Raw genomic sequence first — 20,988 nt, 5'->3', positions numbered from 1 at the left:
TGATACACCACCTACAACTTCACTGCAGAGCAGAACAATCCCTTCTGAATCAGACTGGGACTTTTCTTAGGGACTGAAATTTGCTCCAGCCAAAGGATCACAGCAACTTTCTACTGTACTTTATAACAAAGGGATCTCCAGTCTCTTCTGCTGGGACTAGAACTGGGAAAACACACATTTGCAGCCGCAACAAGCCTATGGTGTATCTATGAATCTCAATTTGCAATTTGAATTGTGGGTTTGTGAAGGAGACACGTTTGTTCCACCTTTCTCTCCTGCTGAATCCACCTTCCTCTCCTGCTGAATCCCATTACCTAGAGCCAGTGATTTGACTCAGCAAATTTACATGTCCTATGGGGAAATGCAAGAGCGCCCTCTACATCCCCACCAGACAGCACTGTCACCCATTACACACACACACACACCCCCAGAGACACAACCACATCATGTCGTATGGATGAAGGCCTGCCTACAGTACTTCAACGTGGCTCAATTCAGAGCGTCTCCTCCCTTTGATTTCACTCAGTTCTCCACGTCCGATATTCTCCACCCTGTAGTGCTACAGAACAACATGCCCCTAAGCAGAAGAGCAGTTCCCAGATCCCCATGGGCTGGGGAAGAAACATTAAATAGCTGCTGACATGGACTGTTCCTCTCTCAAGGGGAGGGTGACCCTTAGGTCACTTTCAGTGACCCCTGCTGCCCAGTTTAGGAACAGCAACAATAAGCACTAACAGTTGGCCTCTCAAGCAAGTCTGGAAGATAACAGGGAGCTACAAAGTAAGAAGATGTGCATCCTTCGTTCAAGAGAGACATTTCCTTTTGATCCTCCTTTGGTAGGTTTGGCCCATCTTCTACATCATAGTGGGCAGGATGAGCTGAAAGCACCCTTTGCTACCACCATTCTGGGAGCTACGCACTACATTTAATATAGCCATTTAACACTAACTACCCACTGAAGAATGCTTAGGCTTCTCTCTTGGGCTTAAAAATTAGTCCCAGACTCCTAGCAGGGACCAACCTGTAAAGCAAGCTGATGAAGGTTGGCAGGGCCCAGAGGGTGTATACTTGCTCCAAACAACTAGAAAGGACTGAATCAAACTAGCTCAAGCACTAAAGTAATCTATCCCCATTGGAAGCAAGGTTTCCAAGTGTAAAAGAGCTGTGTCTAGACAACTAGTCAGTGGGGTGTTTGGCCTCTTAGTGTGTTTATCATTCACAGGTCTAACACCCCACTGACTAGTTGCCTAGACGCTGCTCTTTTACACTTGGAAAAGACCATTTATCTGATTAGACACAGCAGACAAATATTTGCATGCTACCTGCCAAAAAGAAGCTCCCAGCTAAAACCCAAGAAGGACTTGGTTCTTTATCAGGCATGTTTGCCTCCAGGATTATCCCACACAAAATGAGCCTGCTGGAGGGTTGTCATTGCTCACTGGATCCATCTACTTCTATTACATTTAGCTTTGGAAGCACCACATCGGAATGTTACTGACATTCCAGACACCCTGCTGCCAGGAAGCAGCTTTGCTAGTTGGCAGTTCTTGAACTAGGCTTCCACTTGGAAGATGGCAACAGCCCTGTGTGCCTTGTACTGGACACTGACTTATGTTTAGTACTGCTTCCCTAAGACACAGGGGTCCAATGCTCTGGACAATGCACTGTACAATAACTTCCCACAGCATAAGCTTTACCCACACACACACACACACAAACCCCCTGTTACCAGAGTACCACATGTCATCTGAAATATTCTCCTCCCCCCACCCCATCTGCCCATTCCTCCACCATAGGGTCCCTGCCTCCTTCCAATTGGGCACTTATCTGAAAGCTAGGAACACATCTGATTGCAAAATACTATTCACTGAAAACAGACTGGAGTCATACATGCCCTCAAGTTATTTATAGGGAACTATATTAATATAGCTAAGAATCTTGGAAAGGATACAGTCCGTCTTGCTTCAGAGCCTAAATCAATTACTAACCAGTGGGGTTAGGAAGAAATGCACCCTACGGGCTGGTTATTCTATAATTGACTTCTGCGGTTCCTTGCGTCTTCCTCTGAAGCAGCTAGTACTGGCCGCTGTCAGAGACAAGATACTGGACTAGACAGACCTCTGGGCAGATCCAGTCTGGCAATTCCTAGTAATCTTGGTTTTGCAACAAGTGGGATGGAAGGGGATTCCCCACACCCAGCTGACCAACATCAAGCCCTCAGTGATCCATAAAGTATTGGAGTCAGACCCACTCCACCCATCCCTTCCCACTGTTATTCCCTCCTTCATCTGGGCCACATCACCCTCATATTACAGGTCAGATGACTATCATACCTTGGTAAGGATGCACCATCCCCTCCATCATCTGGACTGTATCATCTGGCTGTAAGTGCAGCGACACATCTCCAATTGCATCCACTAGTTCAGTGAAGAAATCTGCGATCTCGTGAGAGTCCTGTAGGAACACATAGCGGTCCTGCCGATTGGTGAAGTACGAGTCACTCAAGTTTGCACTGGCGGAGGAGAGGAGGGTAAGAATGCCAGGATAAAGAGTACAACCACATGGTCCTCATCACATATCTCATTGCATAGGCCTAGATACAGATGCAGAATTACAATACAAAATGCCCTGATTTCACTTTTTAAAGAACATTCCCCAACAAGAGTGATATTTATTTTTTGTATTATCCTAGCACCTAGGAGCCCTATTCATGGACCTGGACACCATTGTGCTAGGTGCTGTACAAACACAGAACAAGATGACTGTCCCAAACAGCTTACAATGCAGCTCCCTAACTCTGTGCAGCTAATGTGGAAGAGATCCGCAAAAGCAAGAAATTTCCCTCTGAATCCTGTGACAGTTGCAACACCATAGTGCTCACTAAGGCGTAAGCATGTTCCAAATGAAAACAATGCAGTCAGCATGTCTCTCAAGACCAGTAATGTGCATTCTCAGATCTAACTGTGCTGCTTCTTTACCACACCCCTGACTGGATCTCTCTCTGTAACCCTAGTCAGGAAAACAGGCATACCTCCTCTCCCAAATGGGGCACAGAATACGTATAAGGATGGACAGAGGCAGAACTCACCCACTCAGGATCACGTTATCATCAAAGAGGTAAACCTTGATGTGCTGCAGCCCGATGGTTTCGTTGAAACGCTCAGGGATTAAGCATTTGAGAAGCCCACGCAGATTTGGAGTGTGGAAGAGGGATACACGGACTTGCTCTGGAAACCTTCTCAGCAGTGGAAGTAACATGGTTCGAGAGTTCTTTCTGCCTGAGACACAGATGGGAATAGTTATACATGGAGCCACTTTTCTACCACACCACCAAATCTGCCAGCCAGGACCCCAACAAGAGGGCAAAACAGATCCCCCTCCCCCAAGCTGGAAGCTGCCTTCCCTAGGATCTGTTGCTTTATTTGCTTGACATTTTGAGAGGGTTTCTTGTTTTAAGAGAGGATTTATTTGCATTTTATATTAATGTTATGATGTAACCAGCATTCCAAGGCCACTGGTGAGTGGGCTTTATAAACTATTTAGCATGATGGTCACACTCATGCTTCTTCACCTGGCTGCATGTAACACTAACTGACCTGGAGTGAGGATTTACACCACCACCACTTCTGCCAACTCAAACCCTCCTTTACAAGATGAAGGAGCAGAAAAGAGGGCTGGGGGTGGAGCAAATTCCACTGACACAGGAACTGGAGTTGGTGGGGTTGCTTGGGTGTAACTGAGGGCAGGATTTGGCTCAGCTATTTTAACGTTCCCATCATTTATTTTCTGAAATAATACTACCGTGTTGGAAAGTTACATGAGAATACAAAGCTACTGTACTTTGATGACTTGTGGTTCATAGCAAAACAGAGCTGGTTTTAGAAGAGAGCAGGTTTTAAATCTTTGGGTCCGATAAGCTATTTTTTAGAGCACGGACCTCCAAGCTCATCTGACCAATCCAGTTAGCTTGCTGAAACGAGCCTGGGAAGTGGGCAGGGGGAGGGACACCCCATAATACCTACCTCGAGATCCCCTTGTGAAATCTAGGAGAATGGAAACTCTGAAGTCCGAGGGCCCACTTGCCTGCAGTGACTTCTCCAGGGTTTCTTCTATGCAATCCACCTGAAGGGAAACAGTCACACTGCACATTACCCAGAGTAAGTGAACCTACACTCTGGATTGTACAACCCAGGGAGCCAGTTGCTGGGAAAGCCTGTGTGCCTCTCTATGAATCTTTTCCAGTCATCAATCTTTCTAATTTAGACGTAACCTCTTTGGGACAGTGACCCTGTCTCTTTTTTTTAAATATATAAAGCACTAACGTCATCTGGGGCATCAGAAATAACGAGGGTACAGATTTTGTCTGCACACAAAACCACGATTCAAGCCTCTGAACTCTAGTTACACACAGCAGAGAGTCACCCAGCCTCATTCCTAGATCAGAGACTTCCACTGCCATCCAAAGGGGAGGGGCAGTTCCTGTGAGCTGCAGAGCCTATTCTGCTCCTATTATGAGCGGATTAAAGTCCTGTGTACAAGTCTTAAATCAGTTACAGAGGAAGCCAAACAAATCAACATCCAAGATAATCTGCTGACCTGCTGGACTTGTCCTCATGGTGGAATTTGTATTTCAAGCTACAGAATCATTTCAGGGCTCAAGATTTCTGCTCAGAGCTCTTTGTAGAGAAAAGCCTTGTTTCCAGTGGGGAAAGGCAGGGAGTAGAGAAGGTAAAGCAACATGAGGCAAAACAGAGACCTCCCCCTTGCTACGACAGGCTGACAAGAAGTTGTGTACACACAGATCACACTCACTGCACCTGTATGCAGTACACAGAGGACACACGATACAGACTACCACATTAGCATCACTAAAACTACTTCCACTCTTTTGAAAGCAAGTGCTAGTGTGTGGGTACCAGCAACCCCACAGTAGGAGAAAATATGCAGAAACTGTGTCAATAATTTTTAACCCCATTACCCATCCAGATTCATGGCATGTGTGACAGTTCCTGAGATCAGTAATAAGTTTACACCACACATTCCCTGAGCCTATCCTTCAGGTGCCCTTTCTGCATGCCAAGCCCCATGTGCAGTCTGGAGCCATGTTGAAAGGCTCCCAAGCAAGAGGATGGAAGCATAGGCAAAGTCTGAGTCCAGGCGCTCAGATGGACCCCCCACTCCATCTAAAGCAAAGGTCAATGCACGGGGCACCTATCCAAGTAGGTATTTTTTCAAGCATCCATCCACACTTACCAGCTCCTGTTCTAGGAGTCCTGTTCCGAGGTACAGCGAAGCCACCACTACTCGCTGCTTGGCTGCCTTTATCTGTTCCTGAGGACAGGGGAAGAGGAAAACAAGTGCATGTTCACATGCTGAGCTGTGATTTCATAAACACTCTTGGCTCTGCAGAGAACACCAAATCCCTTTCGTAGCCCTGGCAGCTACAGAATTAAGCCACAGACAAGCAGCAGAGCTCCCTGATGGGACAGATTTAACTTCAGCCACTTTAGAGGGGTATGCCTTTCCCTCCTTCAGTGTTACCCAAGTATTTATTTTTATTCTGCACCCCTTCTCCCAATGTCCTGCCCCACCCCTGCATCTTCCCGCTCTGCCTCTTCCCGCCCAGCTCTACCCTTCCCACAAGCACGCTGTGCCCACACTCCTTCCCCTGCAGTGCCTCCTGATGCCACAAAACAGCTGATCTGCAGCAAGCACTGGGATGGGGAGATGCTGATCCGTGGGGTCGCAGGTGGACGGGAGGCACTGTGGAGAAGGAGAGGCGTTGATAGGGGGGCTGCTGGTGGATGCTAAGTACCCACCATTTTTTTCCCATGGGTGCTCCAGCCCTGGAGCACCCACGGAGTCAGCGCCTATGCCTCTGGGTGCTTTCACCTTCCGTACTTGTCCCACATGGAAGTTAAGTGTGGCATTTGCCAGTAGCATCTCTCCTCCAGCACTGACTTTACAAAGGAAGGCCTGTCTGTGGAAGCTCCTGGAGGTCCTACTGACTCATTCACTGGTACCCCTGGTCTGGCCAATCCTGTTCCCCAATAACTTACAAATCATAAGGCAATCCTGACACTGTCATTTTAAGAACTCCTCATCCCTACATTTGAGCATTTCTGAAATGTAGGGTTGCTAATTTTAACTTGACAAGATCCAAACAATCAAACTGAACAAGGAAATTCTCCTTCCAACCCTGTTGCATGTCTGAGGAGAGATACATTATGGAACCTGCATACTAGTCACATTAACAGCTGCCACCACCTCCCCACATGCATGCTGGAAGCACACAACTCACCTTCATGAGTTCATAGAATTCAGTTGGGGATGAGAGCACCCGGATGCGAGAGCTGGAGACCGCAAACTCTGGAACCAGGTTCCTGATCCACTGGAACCTGTGCGCACCCTCGGGACAAACGCAGAATGATGGGGCTGTGACCTGAGGAACCACAGGGGTGAGCAATGGGGCCAGCAGCAGCCATGATGATCTGGCAAAGGAAAAACAGATTGAGGAATTCTGCATGATGGAATTGCAGTTTCCTACAAGCACCGTCCAGGTTCATGAGCAAAGGGTGCATCAGGCGAGGTATTTCCAGTAGAGACAGGGAAGTGTTAGTGCTGTTACACAAGGCACTGGGGAGACCTCATCTGGAATACTATGTGCAGTTCTGGTCCCACATGTTTAAAAAAGATTCATTCAAACTGCAACAGGTGCAGAGAAGGGTGACTAGAGTGATCTGAGGAATGGAAAACCTACCTTAGGAGAGGAGACTCAAAGAGCATGGCTTGTTTAGCCTAATCAAACAAAGGCTACAGGGAGACCTGATTGCTCTCTATAAATACATCAGAAGGATAAATACCAGGGAGAGAGAGGAGTTACTTAAATTAAATGCCAAAGGGGACACAAGAACAAATGGATAGAAACTGGTCATCAACAAGTTCAGGCTTGAAATTAGATGAAGGTTTCTAACCATCAGAGGAGTGAGCTCTGGAACACCCTTCCAACGGGAGCTGTGGGGGCAATAAACCTAACTGGTTTCAAGCTTGATAAATATATGGAGGGGATGGTATGATAAGACTGCCTACAATAGCACGTAGCCAATCTGTGACTGCTAGCAGAAAATATCTCCAAAGGTTGGTGATGGGACACTAGATGGGGAGGACTCGGAGTTACTACAGAGAATTCTTTCTCAGGGGTATGGCTGGTTGGTCTTGCCTACATTCTCAGGGTTTAACTGATCGCCATATTTGGAGTCGGGAAGGAATTTCTTCTTGGGTCAGAATGGCAGAGACCCTCAGGGGTTTTCACCTTCCATTGTAGCATGGGCCGCTTGCCAGTTTAAACTAGTGTAAATGGTGGAGTCTCTGTAACTTGAAGTCTTTAAATCATGATTTGAGGACTTCAGTAACTCAGCCAGAGATTAGTGGTCTATTACAGAAAGGGTGGGTAAGTGTCTGTGGCCTGCAATATGCAGGATGTCAGTCTAGATGATCATGATGGTCCATTCTGGCCTTAAAGTCTATAAGTCTATGCAAGTGGGCCTGCAGCATTACACATCTCACTGATGTTAAGACTCCCTTTCACCTCTGTCCATCACACCAGGCTCACCAGAGCTACATGTGGAAGCAGAAAACTAGGAGCAAAAGATAGAAGAAGGCAGACCTGAACATCAGTGACTCCCCTGGATTCCACAAAGGGAGAGGCTCCCTGAGGGACAGCAGAGCAGACATGCAAAAAGAGGAAGACAGACAATGAATGGCACTGAGAGCAGAAAGAAATGCTAGAGCAGAGGTGGGCAAACTACGGCCCGCGGGACCGTTCTGCCCTGCCCTTGAGCTCCCAGCTGGGGAGGCTAGCCCCTGGCCCCTCCCCTGCTGTCCCCCCTCCCCCACAGCCTCAGCTCGCCATGCCACCTGCGTTCTGGGCGGCGGGGCTGTGAGCTCCTGCCAGTCAGCATGGCAGCACAGCTGGCTCTGACTGGGCGGCGTGGCCGCCAGTCCTGGTGCTCTGAGCAGTATGGTAAGGGGGCGGGGAGCAGGGGGGGTTGGATAAGGGGGAGGGGATTCTAGGCGGCAGTCAGGGGACAGGGAGCGGTTGGATAGGCGTGGGAGTACCGGGGGGGGGCCTGTCAGCAGGCAGGGGTGTGGACAGGGGTTGGGGCAGTCAGGGGACAGGGAGCAAGGGTGTTGGGTGGGGGGGTCCCGGGGGGGGGGGCGGTCAGGGGACAAGGAATGGGGGGGGTTGGATGGGTCGGAGGTTCTGAGGGAGGCAGTCGGGGGGGGGGGAGGAGCAGGAGAGGGCGGAGGCCAGGCTGTTTGGGGAAGCACAGCCTTCCCTACCTGGCCCTCCATACAGTTTCGAAATCTTTATGTGGCCCTCAGGCCAAAAAAAGTTTGGCCACCCCGTGCTAGAGTAACAAATGGAGGGCGCTAACTCCTAGGACGCCCCATTCTAACTCAGCTTTCCAAAGGCTCTCTTTATGCTCTCTGCCAACCCTGGGACAAATCACTCCTCAACACTGCCTTTACTACACAAACATCAGCTTCCTTGTGACCAAACGCTGTTTCCCGTTCTGTTATAGCCACTCTGATTTGTGTTTCCCCCAAGCACACACTTCTTATAATCCAATCCAAGAGCTTTATAACAGCTTTCACAACTGTGTGTGACTTTTAAGACACATTTTTGAATCCACATATTTAATAAACCAAGTACTTCAGGACTGATCCAGAACAAAATGTAGAACACACAAAGCACCCAACACCAGTCCTAGCAAAGCTACTGAATGCATAATGCTGCAAACCACAACCACCACAATCCAGGAACTCCCCTCATTGAAAAACCCAGAGAAAGCTGCCAAGTTCTGAAGTATGCCTCAGACAAAATATAGGAGCTGAAAGCTGAATGGGAAGAAACTGCAGCTAACATACAGTGTCATGCAGAGCATAAGGGATTGGAAGGAGGAAGTTAAGGTTTCACTCACTGAAGCTGCAAAGTGTAACTGGAAAATGAGTTGCAGGAAACATTTTTAAAAAAAAAAGTCTCAAAGAACAATTCAAACTTCCTCCTCTTGAGAGCCATTTGGGAGAAGGCCCATTGCTCAGAGCTGCAGGTTTGTCTTTGGGGTGTGGAGGGACAGATAACTGGCATGGGGGGGGAGGGGTGAGTGAACTATCCTTTCCCCTTTCGAGACCGAGAGTGAAATTCTGAATGGGCCACAGGCCCATGAAGGTCACACACTGACCCTTCATGGAAGTTTGTCCATATCACAAAGCCACCACACAATTCAGCACAATTAGCAGTGGCATCCAAGGAGAGATCCAGGAATGGAAAAACAAGTCACTGAACTTCATCTACAGAGCTGGGAAATGACTGCTCAAACCAAAACTATTAGTCCAAGTTACAGGAATAGTACATTTACACACAAAGAACCGTGCCTGCTCCTCATATCTCTGAGGAATGGTTGGTCCCTCAGGGCCAACATGCAACCCTGTAATTTTGATCTGCCCTGACACATGCCGTCATCTCATACAAAGAAAATCCACTTGAGTATTACCAGAATTTTATGAGGAACTCTTCAGTTTTACCACCATCCAAAGCCAAAATGACCACAGGTTCCAGGAAGATAAGATGATTTCACTTATTTACTTCATGATAAAACACTGCATCTTCACAAGGTTTGCAAAAGCCCTTGCATAAAAGCCAGTTTGCAGCTGCATTTCCCAGAAAATCCAACAGTTTGCGATGAATAGGCAGTGACAATGGAGTCAGCCTGTATAATAATTCCTAGCAGATCATGTGGACTGAACTTTGAACAGCAGTAATTTGATCTTGAAGAGGAATGGAAACCTTCCCTAAAGAAAAGGCATTTTAAAGCACTTCCCTAGCCATTTCCAAAAGCAGCTACCTACATGAAATGCATTTTTAAGGGCTGTTGTTTTTTAAGTTATCCACCTACATCCTACAGGAGCTGAGCAGCACCATGCAAGCACACAGGAGGTCTTTGCTTACTATGTCCTGCAGAGTGACCTACACGGATTAAGCTGAGCAGAGAGACACTGTGATGGCAACAGACTGATCACTAAAAACAATCAGGAGTCCTTGGGGCACCTTAGAGACTAACAAATTTATTTGGGCATAAGCTTTCGAGGGCTAAAACCCACTTCATCGGATACATGGAGTGGAAAATACAGTAGCAGGTATATATACACAGTACATGAAAAGATGGGAGTTGCCTTACCAAGTGGGGGGTCAGTGTTAACGAGACAATGCAATTAAAGTGGAAGTAGGCTATTCTCAACAGTAGAATACCAAGCAAGGAAAAATCACTTTTGTAGTGGTAATGAGGGTGGCCCATTTCAAACAGTTGACAAGAAGGTGTGAGTAACAGTAGGGGGAAATAGTATGGGGAAATTAGTTTTTGTAATGACCCATCCACTCCCAGTCTTTATTCAGGCCTAATTTGATGGTGTCCAGTTTGCAAAAACTGGTTTCCCCATACTAATTTCCCCCTACTGTTACTCCTACAATTATTGACCCCTACAATTATTCCATATGAGGTGGTAACAGCAAATTTTACATGCAACATGACAGCAACTAGTGATTCATACACCCGAGGATCAATATTTTCTTCACTAGACTGATGGCCAAGCCTGAAGCAAACTGCATTTCCCAAATAACATGACAACGGCCTAGAATCAAGTTTCAAAAGGAAATTTTTCAATAGCATTTTTGAGATTTCAAGGAAGTTGTTTCACTGCAGAAAGTCTGAAGACAGAAATTAAACTACACCCCTTCATAAAAAACCCTCAATAAATACTCTTCTGGAAACCACTGTCACTGTGGGAAAGACTGTACTTTATGCCAGGTTCTCTGTGTGTGTTGATAGGCATTGGTTACCCTTTGTAATCTTCTTTGATGCCTCTAAGATTTAAAAATAAAATGTGTAAGTGCATTTGACATAAGTGCATAAGACAAATCTGGAGTTTGTAATGTATTTGATGTGGAATCTGCAGGATTTTATAATTTGGGCTACAAAACCCTTCAAAGTGAATACAAGTTTGGCACTAGTCAACTGTAACTAGCAACAGTGTTTTTTTGAAGCAGATACCTCTACCCACAGACCACTGAAAATACTCAAGCAACTACCTGCAAATCATCCCAAAAACATTCTGCACATACAGCCATCAGAACCCTAAGTTAAGAGAAACCACTAGAACCCACATTTCCAACAAACCAAGAGTGTCCAAGAACAGACGGAAAAAGCTTTCAAGTCAGTCCACAAACAATGACTAATTAATCTGAAAAAGAAACCAGAACTAGCAGAGGTCAATCTGAATCTTTTCTGGATAAAATCCGTTCCCTATTTATAGATGGGAGTTTTTCTGGACATTCTATTTTTAAGAATTGTGGTTTTGTCATGCAGACTTGTACATACTAGAGGGAACTCAGAAGCTACGATTCACTGTAAAACCTCAGCTGCAGTACAGGAAATGAACTGAAACTGCAGAATCCAGCTCAGTCCTTTCACCCACACAGAAGTCACCACACAGTGGGATCTGCAAATTGCTCTTGCCTTGAAATTCAGCATTTGGGTATACACTGTTTCTTTTTGCGAGCTTTATGGGTCAATGGCTGAGTCTGAAAATTGATTTTGTAGTTAAAACACTGACGCAGCCAACAGAGAGCAGAGAAGCTTGAGAGGAACTTCTTTGAACTGCCAAGATCAAGCAGCAGTGTGATGCTAAACATATGGCCTGTTCTTTTCTTCCCAGACTCTTGCTTTCTCTGTTTTTAAGTCCATTGAGGAGAGAAGCAAGCCACACTCTCACTGGAGTCTGTGAGGTCACGTCAGCACTCACAGGTCAGGCTGCTGCTCACCTCCCACCCACTAGAAAAGTATCAGTAAAAGAAGATGCCAGGGGAGAAGAGAGGGTAAAGCAGCACACAGGTTGTAAAATGAAAAAAAGTCATGTATGCATTGACTCACACTGTAAAAGTTGTACTATTAGAAAACAAAACACCACCAAGAGAGAACTGTGACAATTTTGTTAAGTGAAATGAAAGTTTCAGTGATTCACAGGATAAGAAGATACCCCTCCCCAAACATAACTTACTATATTAAAAATACCAGGAATTAAGTAGACTAAATACAAGAAAGAGCTCTGCACCCTTTTGCCCAGGAGACAACATGGGCAGCTAATACTGGAGTTGCTTTGCGAACCAGATTTAATGCATCCAACCACTTTTTCAGCAATTGATTCTTCATGGAAATTGGCAACAGAAATTGTGGCTTGGTTGCCACTTAATAAATCTTTAAGTAAGTTTTAAAGTATCAAGAGATGGCGAACAACGAGTTCCTTATTCAAAAGCTGCCCCCACCTCTCGGCCCCTTGGCCCAGAGGTGGGGACAGCTTTTGAATAAGGAACTCGTTGTTCGCCATCTCTTGATAATAAATCTTTAAGTAAGTTTTACTGTACCCAAGTGAATTGGTGAGAACAGAACAGTCAAACATCTGCGGAGACAAGGTCAAGTAGTTATGAGAATGTAACAAACTTCCTGTAATACCAGCAGCAAATGGTCTTTCCCAAATAACGCAAGACTCACAACTATCCAAGATAATTTAAAGACTTTAAAATTACTGTACACTGCAAAAAGGCATCATCATTCAGCATCTTCTAAAAAGAGCTCCAATGTATTTAGCAGCAGTTATTACTCGTGCTGGCACTCAGCCTCCAACTGGATGGTGTAAGTATCTAACAGAAAGACACTGGTGGAAAAGTAACCAACTCGCCAGTTACCACAAAATATGACACCACACGTTAAAAAAAAGCAACAGTCTTCAGCAAGGTTCATCCTATCTGATGTCTCCATTTAGTGGATGAATGAAGGAAATGTAGCCTTCTGTCATGTACCTCCCAAGGATGCCCACACATCTTGTGTAAGTGGCCAGCTGGCGAGTGTTACTGTTTAAACATTTTATAAACTACACTCCTATTGTACAAGTGCAAACATTTTTAGCGAGGAGCTTTTCCGTCCCTGATAAGCTAACTGCAGAGCATTATTAGCAGGAGATTTCTGCTGAAGTCAAAGTTCATCTGAACTTGAGAATAGCACACTATATGGTATTCTACAAGAATTTATGGCTGCGGAGCTTGGAACATCAGTATGCAATCTGCCCAGAATAAAGTGCAGCATGTGATCATCTTATGCTCCAACACAAGAGCGCAAAGGGGTAGAGGATGAACCACAACATGGCTCTAATTCAGCAATCACTTCTTTATACTTAATTTAGATGCAAAAATGTTAAAGATACAGACACAAAATGCTGTACCCAACTTCAGGGAAAATGAAGAAATTAAAGAAAACTGAAAGCCACCCTTATAATTTGAGGATATAAGAAATGCTGATTTTTCTTAATATGAATCAGATTTGGAGACTGTGCATGGAATTATCCCAGATGAAAAATCTCAGAAAGCAGGGTAATAAGACATACATGGTGCCAGAAAAAAGGTAATTGCTTAATGGCTTTGTTTCAAAACTGTGACATATACAGTCAGGCAGTTGGCCTGTGCTCTGTGATTGCTGCAGTTACAATTCCTCTCAGTAATAATTTATATCCTGAGACTTTGCATTCCTATTGGGGGGCAGGGGAGGGCTGTGGTTAAATAACAGAAGGCTCCTCTGAAAACAACAAGACCTCAAGAGACTATGACAATGCAGAATCTAGCAGATTTGTTTTTGGATTGGCTGGAAGTGGTACAGTATTGTAACTTCTTTTAAAACTAAATATTTGCTCAAGAATCCAAAAGATTCCAACCGAAATCAGGCATAAGCTTTCCTAAATTCAATTTCCTTTTCTTGATCTCTCCAGAGAAAGTCACCTTCCACAAGATTAGGCCAGTAGTTCTCAAATTGGGCTTCCTGGTGGTCTGATGAAGGAAAGAATTTAATAACTGGGGGAATAGGCTGTTGCGAATGGAAGGCAAGTTTTACCAAGGAATCCACAGAATGAAAAAGAGTTGGAGATGCCATGGAGTAGGTCAAACCTGGGAGTCCAAAGAGATCATTAAATTATTCTGCCCTACTCTAGAGGAACTTTTGCTAGCTATGCGTAGATTTGGAATTTGAGACGATACTGAGTTTAGAAGCTCCAGAGATGGAGATCAGGAGCAGGAACACACATGCCAGATAAAACAAAGACTGATCTGTAGAACAAAACAACCAGATCCTTTTAGAGTTTCAAAGAGAAGTCGTTTTTTTCTGATCACCCATTAGTTTGCATAATCACTGGCGCTACAAATTTCTGTTTATTTTTTTTTTAAGTTGAATTTTCATTTATTAGGCAAACAATACAAAGAGATTCACTTAGATTTCTGATTCTGTGCTTGTGCCTTCAACACTTTTACAACAATCTTCTGCTCCTCAATAAGGAAAGCTCGTTTGATTCTGTCATGGACACATTTAGCACACATGGAACCGCCATAGGCTCTGCTAACATGCTTCTTTGTTTTTAACAACCTCGTAAGGACTTTAGGGCACACAGCACGAACACCGCAAAGTCTTCCTGGACACACACCACATGCAGACTGTGGTGCCTTGCCAACTTTCTTAGTGTAAAGGTAAACAATCCTGTTATCTGGTGTCCGGGACAGCCTAGTCTTGTTGGAGGCTGTGTTGGACGACAACCTACGACGGTATGTCAGATGCTGAACCATTTATTATATCTGGTCTCGCCGGGACCGGAAGAGGGACAGCAAGCATCAGCAGCGTCATAACAAAGAACAAAGGTCTCCTCAGGTTTTTGGACTACTCTGCACTCCAGAGGATCAGCTAAGGCTTCAAATATACTTAGTGTCTGCATTTCTTTCTGTTCAGACGCTTATAACTAAGGCTATGATTTTGACACAAAAATGTTTAGTAAATTTCCCAGCAGAGTTGTGAGGAAAAAAGTCAAGTCACAGAAAGGGCAGTGTTGGAGAGCGAGACCACTGCCCAGAAGCAGCTCCTGTCCCACAGGGCTGGGCCCAGCTCTCTGCTCCGGGTGTTGCAGCCTGGCACATGGGGTCACAGAGCCACTCAGGTGTGACTGGTCTTCCCCTCCATAAACGGAGGCAGAAGGGTGGGCAAGGCAACCCTGAGCGACACTGCGACCCCGAGCGCCAGGCTGCAGTGCTGCCCAGTCTGGGGGCCAAATCAAATGCGCTTTCACAGCCAGTTCCAAGTTTTCACAGACTCCATTCACATTCGCGCTCCCCGTGATAAAATCGTAGCCTTATTAAAACGTGCCATCCCCGTGGCCCCTGGGCACCTCAGACACGGCCCGGCGGCCGGGAGGAGGCCGGAGGTGGCACGTGCCCTCCGCCCGCGTTGCCTACCCAACGCGCCCTTGGGCTGCCTGCTGCGTGCGTCCGGCCGCCCCGCCCCGCCCCGCCCCAGGAGCCGGCGGGCGGCGCCCAGCGCCGGGCACCCGCTGCAGGCCGCTGGGCGAGGCGGGCCCGGCTGAGCCCCGCGGCGATGCGCGGCCAGGGCGGGGCGGCGCACAGCGCGGGCGGGGAACGGGCCACCCTTACCTCCGGGAGCGCCGGTCCCGGCCGAGGGACAGACGGTCCGAGAGGCGCCCGAGCAGCGCGGCCAGGCCCAGCCTCCCGTGAGGAAGCAGGCCCAAGAGCCGCCGCCACAACGCGGGACCGCCGGCCGCCGCCATGGAGACTACGCTGCTTCCGCTTCCGGCCGCCGCCATGGAAACCTCGCTACTTCCGCTTCCGGCCGCCGCGGGACGCGCAAGCCACCGACTTCAAAAGCGAAAACTTTATTTGGGGCGCGAAGCACGGGCACGGCCCCTCCGGCGCAGCCAGGCCCGGCTCGGGCGCCTGGGTCCCACCCCCACCCCCAGCGGCCGCCGGCCGCAGCGTCACCCGGCGGCGTCAGGGCGCGGCGGGCTCGAGGCGGAGGGGCCGGGAGACCGGTCACGGGAAGGCGAGGCCTGGCAGCAGCCGAGCCCGGCCAGCCCCTTCCACAGGCCCAGCACTGCGGGCGCCGTGGCCGGCCCGGGGTCCTGCGCGGGACTGGGCCTGACCGCCTGGAGAAAAGTCCGGGATCCCGCCTGCCTGCTAGGACGTGACGGCGCTTGGCCAGCTCGTGGGTGCGGACACAGACCTTCCCAGGCGAGGCACCTAACCTGTGGAACTCCCTGCTGCGGGGGATGATCATGCGCCTTCCCTGTGCTCAGAACCTCGCGGGCCGATAATATTGCCACACCCTGTCTGGCAACAAGATAGCATTCCTCCGGGGATTCCCAGTGCACCTTGTCTGTCTTTATCTTCGAGATTGCCAGGTCACTGGGATACGGACTGTCTTGCTACACAGGGCTAAGCCCACTGAAGGCACTTTTAATAATAATGCATCGTTCACTGCTTTCTAGGTACAGGAAAGTTGGTTTGCATGCCTGGGTAGTGGGTTTACAGCAGGACCACGGTGTCTGTGCTGAAGGGAGGCAGATGTACATAAGAAGTATAGAATTAACCTGACCTTGCAGTTATGACACAGACAAAACTCCTGTTGAAATTTGTGGCAGTTTTACCTACATCACAAACGCTGAATTGGGCCCAGAAGTATGAAAGGTTCACATAGAAGATGGAGGTGTGAACGTGAATGCTGAGCATTACAAGTCAAACAAAAATGTCTTGAAACCCTACTCATCTGTGCTGCATTGTCACCATTGATCTCCAAGGGGCTCAGCATGGATCCTGAGATCTTTGTCCATCTTCTGAGTGCCACAGCCAGAATGCCTGGCCACTTCAGGGCTATGCCAGCCTCTAAATCTTCCCTTTCAATCCCCTCACCATTTTCCAAATAAACAAGGAGAATACAATATTGCTTGGGGCAGCATGTCTGAACATTCCCTGTATCGAAACCACAGAATGAAAATCTCTCCACACTAAGACACTTTTGTAAGGAACTGCTGGGCTCTTTACAGTGTCCATGGATACTGACTGATTCAGAAAAAGCAGGAAATCCTGAGTTAGGGCTGCTGCTGCCAAAGAGTCTGCGATTCACCCCCAAGACAAAACCAACACAAACAACAGCCGGAAAGACACCCTGCCCGTTGGCTTTTAGATTTAGGCCCCATCTGGCTTATGCCCATGAGTATTTGACCAAAACCAACTTTTAATTTTGTTTTAAATCAAAGCATAGTTTTGGCTTTCCTCGTACCCTACCATTGTCTCTGCCATATCTGGCATCTGGACACTAGAATCAGCAGTCAGCTGCTGGAGTCCCATCCTCAAAGCTAGATTTACTGTGTGTACACATGTCCTGCACATTACTGCTGCCCAAATTTGGACTGGGGCTCTTCTGGGGGGCCATACTTGGCCACTTTCCCACATAAGCTAACAGGGTGTATTTCTCTCCCGCCCCCGGTAAGACCGCTAGGAACTGGGCTGTATTAAAGAGTTATATTACTCTTGGAGCCTTCTGACTCTCCAGAGCCCTTCAGAAGCCAAAGGGAGTCGGATTCACCTGTGCAAGTTCAGAAAAGAGCAGATCCAAAGCAGAGTCGGAGGATCAAAACCGAACCCACTTAAGGATTTAGAGGGATTTTAGAAAAAACAGGCTTATCAACTCAGTGAAAAACTTCAGTGATTCAGCCCCAAAACTTCAGAGACTTTCTTTTAAGTGTAGTCTCCTGTCAAGGTCTATGGGAGACACATGCTCAGACTTCTCTGCCCCCAGTCCCATATCAGTCCATGACTACTGTTAGGGGGCTTATTCCTTCACCCACTTACTTCCCTGGTCCTTCTCGCATGAACAGAGAGCAACAATACCCGAAGTCCAAAGGTGCAAACAATTCAATGTTTATTGGGGTGTACTTCCAGCAAGCATGATTCCAGTTTCCTTCCTTAGTGTCCCTCTTCCCAACTCTTACACCTGTGTCCCTGTTCCCATTCCTGCCCTTAGCTAAACATGATTCCAATTTCCTTACCCCCATTCCCTGTTCCCATTTCCCCCTTTAGCAAAACATGATTCCAATTTCCTTACCCCTGTTCCCATCTCCCCCACTGACCCCCCCCCACTTCCTGATTGACTGCAGACTATATAGTAAAACTTGAGTTCTGCTTAGCTATACCTTAACCAATCATTTTCCTGAAATTTAACTAACCAATCCTAACATATTGTAACATGATTATGTAACCAATTATATCCCACCACCTTAATTAGTTTACACCCAGCAAAATTAATTATACAGCAGACAGGAACAATCAGAGAATCAGACAGAGATGATACAGACAAACAATAGCAAAGTAGGAACTATAATGACAAAACAATACAGAAGTGAGGATTTCACATCTCAGCTATTGATAAGTGAGTTCTTGCCAGACAGGATGCTATCAAACTAAGTTTCCTTTTACATTTTCTAGGCACTTCCCTTTCTCTGGAGGTGATAGGCACTATCAGGACAGGATTGTATTCCTAACAGCCCAATAGCACCTTCTTTCAATGTGACTAGTTTGGAATGTGAGGATGTGACCGGTCCCTTCCCAGTTTTACCAGCAGGAGAGTGGGGTGGGGGGAGAGAAAACCTTTTGTAGTGGTAAACACCCATTTTTTCATGGTTTGTGTGTATACAAAGATCTTATGTACTTTCCACAGTATGCATCCGATGAAGTGAGCTGTAGCTCACGAAAGCTTATGCTCAAATAAATTGGTTAGTCTAAGGTGCCACAAGTACTCCTTTTCTTTTTGCGAATACAGACTAACACGGCTGTTACTCTGTTCCCAGTTTATGGCTGCCTGTTGCTTAGCCAAAGGCCTTAGCCTAAGAACAGGGCCTCAGACTATCACAGTAAGAGAAGGCCCTTACACCGGCAGACAGTGATTTTGATTCTTTCTTTTATCTCTCTCTAACTAGTCAAGTGATAAGAATACACCTAAATTCTTAGAGTATAGGCCTTTACAGACAGACCTGAATATCTATATCCTAACAACTACCATATTTGAGGTTGCAGTTTGGGACCCAAGTCTAAGATGGCTGCATGTTGATGATGTTCTGTCATATTTCACAGAGTTCCTTTGAAGTGATCAGAACACTAAGGTGCTCAGATACCACAGTGATGAGCATGAACTAAAAACCTTTAGTAGAATACATTTTGCAACAGCTCCTCTAAAGCTGATAAATGTTGTCTTCTGTGATGAGCAGGATAAATGCACTTCCTCCATGCTCTCTGAAACCTGAAATTCTCCATCCCAAAAAGGCTTTGCCAGGTCACCACTGGAATGCCATTTCCTGGAACAGAAAACATCTTAACATGGAAACAAAGGACTTAACAAAATCCAAAATTGGGACTCCATGTTCTGCAGATGGGATGGGAACTGTCCTCTGGGCAGAGGTTGTGTGTCACAGTGTTCTCTCTCTCTCTCAGAGGTGCCTGCTTGCAGAATCTCCACACCAGCATGGTGGAGTGTCATGTTGGCTGCTGAATTGTTCTCTTGGATTGTTTCTCTGTGTCTGTTAAGTCAGTTTCTCTATTGCTTGTCTAGAGCCAAGTCCACCATTTAGTCCCCAGAAGAGGCAGCTAGGGGGAGGCTTGGTTCAATTTCTGGCTGATTATGCAGAGGACAGATGAAAGTAAGTGTTTGTCCCCAGCTATACAGAGCCAGAGGGAATGTGCTGGGGAGTAAAGCCCCAGTACTTTTTGAAGCTCTACATCTAAAACCAAAAACCTCTGAGTAAAACACACATATTGCTATGTGATGAACCCCCACATCACAGAAACATGCCAGGTTGGGACGTGGGCCTCTGGGGCTCAAGCTTGGCTAAGCGCTGCTGGTTTAACCCATCTAACCCTTAGGTTAAGACCCTGCCATTGTAAAGTCTGTGATGAGAGTGTGGGAGGGGAGCCATGCCTTCTGCAGTGGCACAAACCCTCATCATTCTTTCAGGGATACCTCAAGGTTTCACTATGAGGTGCCTGTTAAAGAAAGAAAAGGAGTACCTTAGAGACTAACCAATTTATTTGAGCATAAGCTTTCGTGAGCTACAGCTCACTGCATCGGATGCATAAAAGTGGAAAACGCAGTGAGGATGTTTTTATACACACAGACCATGAAAAAATGGGTGTTTATCACTTCAAAAGGTTTTCTCCCACACCCCACTCTCCTGCTGGTAACAGCTTATCTAAAGTGACCACTCTCCTTACAATGTGTATGATAATCAAGGTGGGCCATTTCCAGCACAAATCCAGGGTTTAACAAGAATGTCTGTGGAAGGGGGGGGGGGGAGAAACAAGGGGAAATAGGTTACCTTGCATAATGACTTACATAATGGATGTAGAAGCCCTCTACACCAACATTTCACACAAAGATGGACTACAAGCCGTCAGGAACACTATCCCTGATAATGTCACGGCTAACCTGGTGGCTGAACTTTGTGACTTTGTCCTCACCAATAACTATTTCACATTTGGGGACAATGTATAGCTTCACATCAGTGGCACTGCTATGGGTACCCGCATGGCCCCAGAGTATGCCAACATTTTTATGGGTGACTTAGAACAACATTTCCTCAGCTCTCGTCCCCTAACGCCCCTACTCTACTTGCGCTATATTGATGACATCTTCATCATCTGGACCCATGGAAAAGAAGCCCTTGAGGAATTCCACCATGATTTCAACAATTTCCATCCACCATCAACCTCAGCCTGCACCAGTCCACACGAGAGATCCACTTCCGGGACACTACGGTGCTAATAAGCGATGGTCACATAAACACCATCCTATACCGGAAACCTACTGACCGCTATTCCTACATACATGCCTCCAGCTTTCACCCAGACCACACCACACAGTCCATTGTCTACAGCCAAGCTCTACAATACAACCGCATTTGCTCCAACCCCTCAGACAGAGACAAACACCTATAAGTTCTCTATCAAGCATTCTTACAACTACAATCCCCACCTGCTGAAGTGAAGAAACAGATTGACAG

The 20,988-nt window shown here is 46.7% G+C and overlaps 1 protein-coding gene and 1 pseudogene across 8 annotated transcripts in view; both read right to left on the bottom strand.

Moving 5' to 3' along the window:
* PGS1 (phosphatidylglycerophosphate synthase 1) overlaps positions 1–15,835 on the bottom strand; it is a 94,711-nt gene extending 78,876 nt beyond the window's left edge. For 4 of the 8 annotated variants that reach the window (XM_073310975.1, XM_073310974.2, XM_073310981.2 and 1 more), the window contains exons 1-6: positions 15,575–15,835; positions 6,302–6,491; positions 5,254–5,331; positions 4,023–4,122; positions 3,089–3,278; positions 2,334–2,512 (exon numbers count right to left, since the gene is read on the bottom strand). In XM_073310975.1, the coding sequence (XP_073167076.1) occupies positions 2,334–2,512; positions 3,089–3,278; positions 4,023–4,122; positions 5,254–5,331; positions 6,302–6,491; positions 15,575–15,744 (907 nt within the window). In that variant the 5' untranslated portion in view covers positions 15,745–15,835. The remainder of the gene's footprint in view (positions 1–2,333; positions 2,513–3,088; positions 3,279–4,022; positions 4,123–5,253; positions 5,332–6,301; positions 6,492–15,574) is intronic. The other 4 variants (XM_073310972.2, XM_073310971.2, XM_073310973.2 and 1 more) reach the window with 1 other exon arrangement.
* LOC140897457 (large ribosomal subunit protein eL34 pseudogene) lies at positions 14,335–14,744 on the bottom strand (annotated as a pseudogene).
* Positions 15,836–20,988: the final 5,153 nt, after the last annotated feature.

The sequence above is a fragment of the Lepidochelys kempii genome, chromosome 14 (genome assembly GCF_965140285.1).
Source record: "Lepidochelys kempii isolate rLepKem1 chromosome 14, rLepKem1.hap1, whole genome shotgun sequence".
NCBI lineage: Eukaryota > Metazoa > Chordata > Testudines > Cheloniidae > Lepidochelys > Lepidochelys kempii.
Note: the sequence above shows the minus strand (reverse complement) of the source record. Positions and strands in the feature narration are given on the sequence as shown.